This window comes from Etheostoma spectabile, chromosome 3, assembly GCF_008692095.1.
Source record: "Etheostoma spectabile isolate EspeVRDwgs_2016 chromosome 3, UIUC_Espe_1.0, whole genome shotgun sequence".
In the NCBI taxonomy this organism is placed as follows: Eukaryota; Metazoa; Chordata; class Actinopteri; order Perciformes; family Percidae; genus Etheostoma; species Etheostoma spectabile.
In genome coordinates, this window is record NC_045735.1 from 23464394 (window position 1) to 23467409 (window position 3016).

The 3016-nt window shown below is 39.2% G+C and overlaps 1 protein-coding gene across 3 annotated transcripts in view; it reads left to right on the plus strand.

Annotated features, from left to right (window-relative positions):
• The window catches only part of fchsd2 (FCH and double SH3 domains 2), a 61707-nt gene that overhangs the window by 20283 nt on the left and 38408 nt on the right, over positions 1–3016 (plus strand). For all 3 annotated transcript variants that reach the window (XM_032511758.1, XM_032511751.1, XM_032511763.1), the window contains exon 3: positions 2719–2764. In XM_032511758.1, coding sequence (XP_032367649.1) covers positions 2719–2764 — 46 coding nt within the window. The remainder of the gene's footprint in view (positions 1–2718; positions 2765–3016) is intronic.

The following is a 3016-nucleotide window of genomic DNA, read 5'->3' on the forward strand; positions in this document are numbered from 1 at the left end:
ACTTTACTGTAATGTAGCCTGTAAAACCAGGAAAATAAAAATGTGTCACTTGTGTCATATTGCGATATTTCGACATCCAAGATTTAAGATGATATCTAGCCTCATATAAATATGGATACAATAGAGATAAATTGCCCAACCCTACTCCCAGCCAAATAAGGCTGTAAGTTTAGTATATCTATTTTTACAACAGTTGATCTATTACAGTATTTGCTAATGAGGTGTCATTATTTATTCAGACAGCAGGGCCTGGATTGCCAGTGAACCCCTTTCTCTTATATCTCACTGATCAGATGCTCATTAGTGATTTTATGGGGGTATAACTTTATTTGGTTTGAAAAAAGTGAACATTGGAGGCTCATGAGAGTGATTATGCCTCAAACGTGCTCTACTATAAGTTGTAAGAAGGTTAGAAAGATGTGTTTGTGAAATGTTTGGACATCAATTCATGATAATTAACCTCTGAAATAGTAGGCTATATAATTCTGTTGCACACAAGAGGCTCCATATATAACAGAGCTGTGTTCGTCAGGGCTCTGTATTGCAGCACGCTGATTTTGAAATAAAGAATCAAAACGGCTGTCACTGCCGATCTAGTTTAGTTTGGAACTGAGGACACAAATTTGTCCAACGGCAAGAAGAAAGAGCTTGTTATGCCTCGAGTCAGGAGACAGTTTTCACATAACGTCTGTGATCAAGTGTCATGTGGCAAAGTAGGGTGTTCAGCTTGTTTTGATGTGAGAGATTACATAAATGTTGTGAATATACAGAATTATTCCTTTTTAGAAAAACATATGTCAATGCATCTATTATGAATTTAAAAACCAAACTCTTTTCCAGTTTTATCCATTATAATTTTTTTTGGGGGGGGGGTTGGAAATCACCAGCAGTTAAAATGTGAAAACAGCATATCCCAGGTCATCTTTCCACTACTTTGTGGAGCAAAGGCTGGTTTTCAAATTAATCTCAAAGGACCTGCCCCTTGTGAGTCTTGAACCTATGACCTTCAGGTTATTAGACTGACGCGCTGCCTACTGCACTTGCTGGCTGAGCATGTATGCTTTTAGACCGCAGACTCAATACTGAAGGTTGGGGGTGGAGAAATCAGTGGGATCAGGGTAGGGCGTGTGTCCTATTTCCACTGACATGCATGGGGGTGGAGTTAAACACTAAACACATGCTCCGACCTCTTGCAGTAGATCATTGCTGGAAATATTGCAGTTTTGTATGCAGAATTTAAAAGACTGGTTCAGTCATTAAGAATTGATCATGCCTGTTTTCTAAACCAGGGCTATTTAGAAAACAGACTGTACACAGCAGGTTTAACACAAAACGATGTCTTGGGAAACATTTGACAAGAAGCGCTGTCCTATTTGTTTGAGTGTAATTAGCTTAGAGAGACTTGGCAGTAATTACTCTGTCTACACTTACAGTAAGTGTTGTCTTCCACCACCGTTTCCCTTCCCTGTTGTTGCTTGATTGTTGTTCCCTCACATCATCTTTTCTATAGAGTCTATTTCAAACAGCAATCTAGATCTGAGTCTATTGTGTCTGCCAACATTAGTCATACAAGTCTGCCCAATCCTAGATGTAATTTTCCCCACATAATACAGATCTCAGGGCTGATGAGCAAGTCACTTTCGCAAAAAAAAAAAACGGGTCCAGACCTTCTTAACAAAATGTTGAAATGGGAGCTCCCAAGTGGGTTAGTGAGTCCTAAACGTCTACATTTGAATGAACAAAAAGATAATGATTAGGTTATTTGTGAAACCACTTCCCCACTGCCTACATTTACATGTGGAAACAACTCCCATCCACACTAATTATACAAAGGAAAATGCAAGCTTTTGTGTTGTGAGACTATACTTGTAGGTCCCAAACAATTTATAAGTCCAGTGGTAAGACACCTACACATAGTCAGAGGTAAAACTGTGAGGTAGGGTGCAGAGCATATTGCACAGAGGCAAAGCTCCATGTGGATATATGGCATTATTGCTTCTGACTTTATTTGCGCGTTAACAGGTCAGCGGCAACAAGTTGAAGTCATTTAAACTTTGAGAGCAGCGATTTTTGGCCTTAAAGGGTACTGCTTCCACCAAAATGCTTCCACCGCTCTCCCCATAAGAAAACATTAATTTTAATCTTTAGAAGAGATGTAATGTACTGAGGCAGTTTTAGCAGATATACAACATATTAAGGCTAGTGAGGACCGTTCTACCTTTTCATATAGTACACAATGATGGGTATGATATGTAAATATAAGTAATCAAATTTACAGGTAAAATGTATGTTCGCTCGATGTGGTCGTTTTCAGTATGCTGCTTGATTCATTTAGCAAACAGTGTCAGCACATTTATCTGTCTGTGTAATCATATACCTAATGTTATGTTTTCCATTCTGCACATTCCTGGACTTTGATAAGAGATCCCCCTGTCTCTGCTGCCAGGATGTTGTGTGATGTAGTGACGGCAGAGGGGACATTTGTGGGGGTCTGTGCATTTTTGTGGGTCAGAACAAAGACCTGCAGGATTATGGCCAAAATGATAAGAACCTATTCATTGAAAATGAAAATCTGATTTATATATTCTCCCTCCTGTCTTTATGTCTTAACTTACAAATGACAATAACTTGTGATCTGCTTATTGCATATATTTAATATTACATATAATATTTACCCCCAACAATTGAACCCATTTCTGACTGTTTCTCTCTCTGTAGGACCTACAGTCTGAAGAAGGGACAGCTGGAGAGGGACTATGCTCAGGTAAGACTGGCTAGACTCTTGCTGACGACTGGTATGTGAATATAGATTCATAGTTCATCAGTCTTAGAACTCTTCCAAAGCCTGGCCCTAGGTTGATATCCATGGTAAAATTGCAATAAAGCATTTACCCCCCCTAAAAACAAAACATTGACTCTACTTGTATAACTGGTAGAGAACGCCATTCCACCACTGGTTTAATCATTTCTCTCTGCTGGTTTTCTGCAGGGCGCTGTGGCTTAGTTGGTTAAAGCG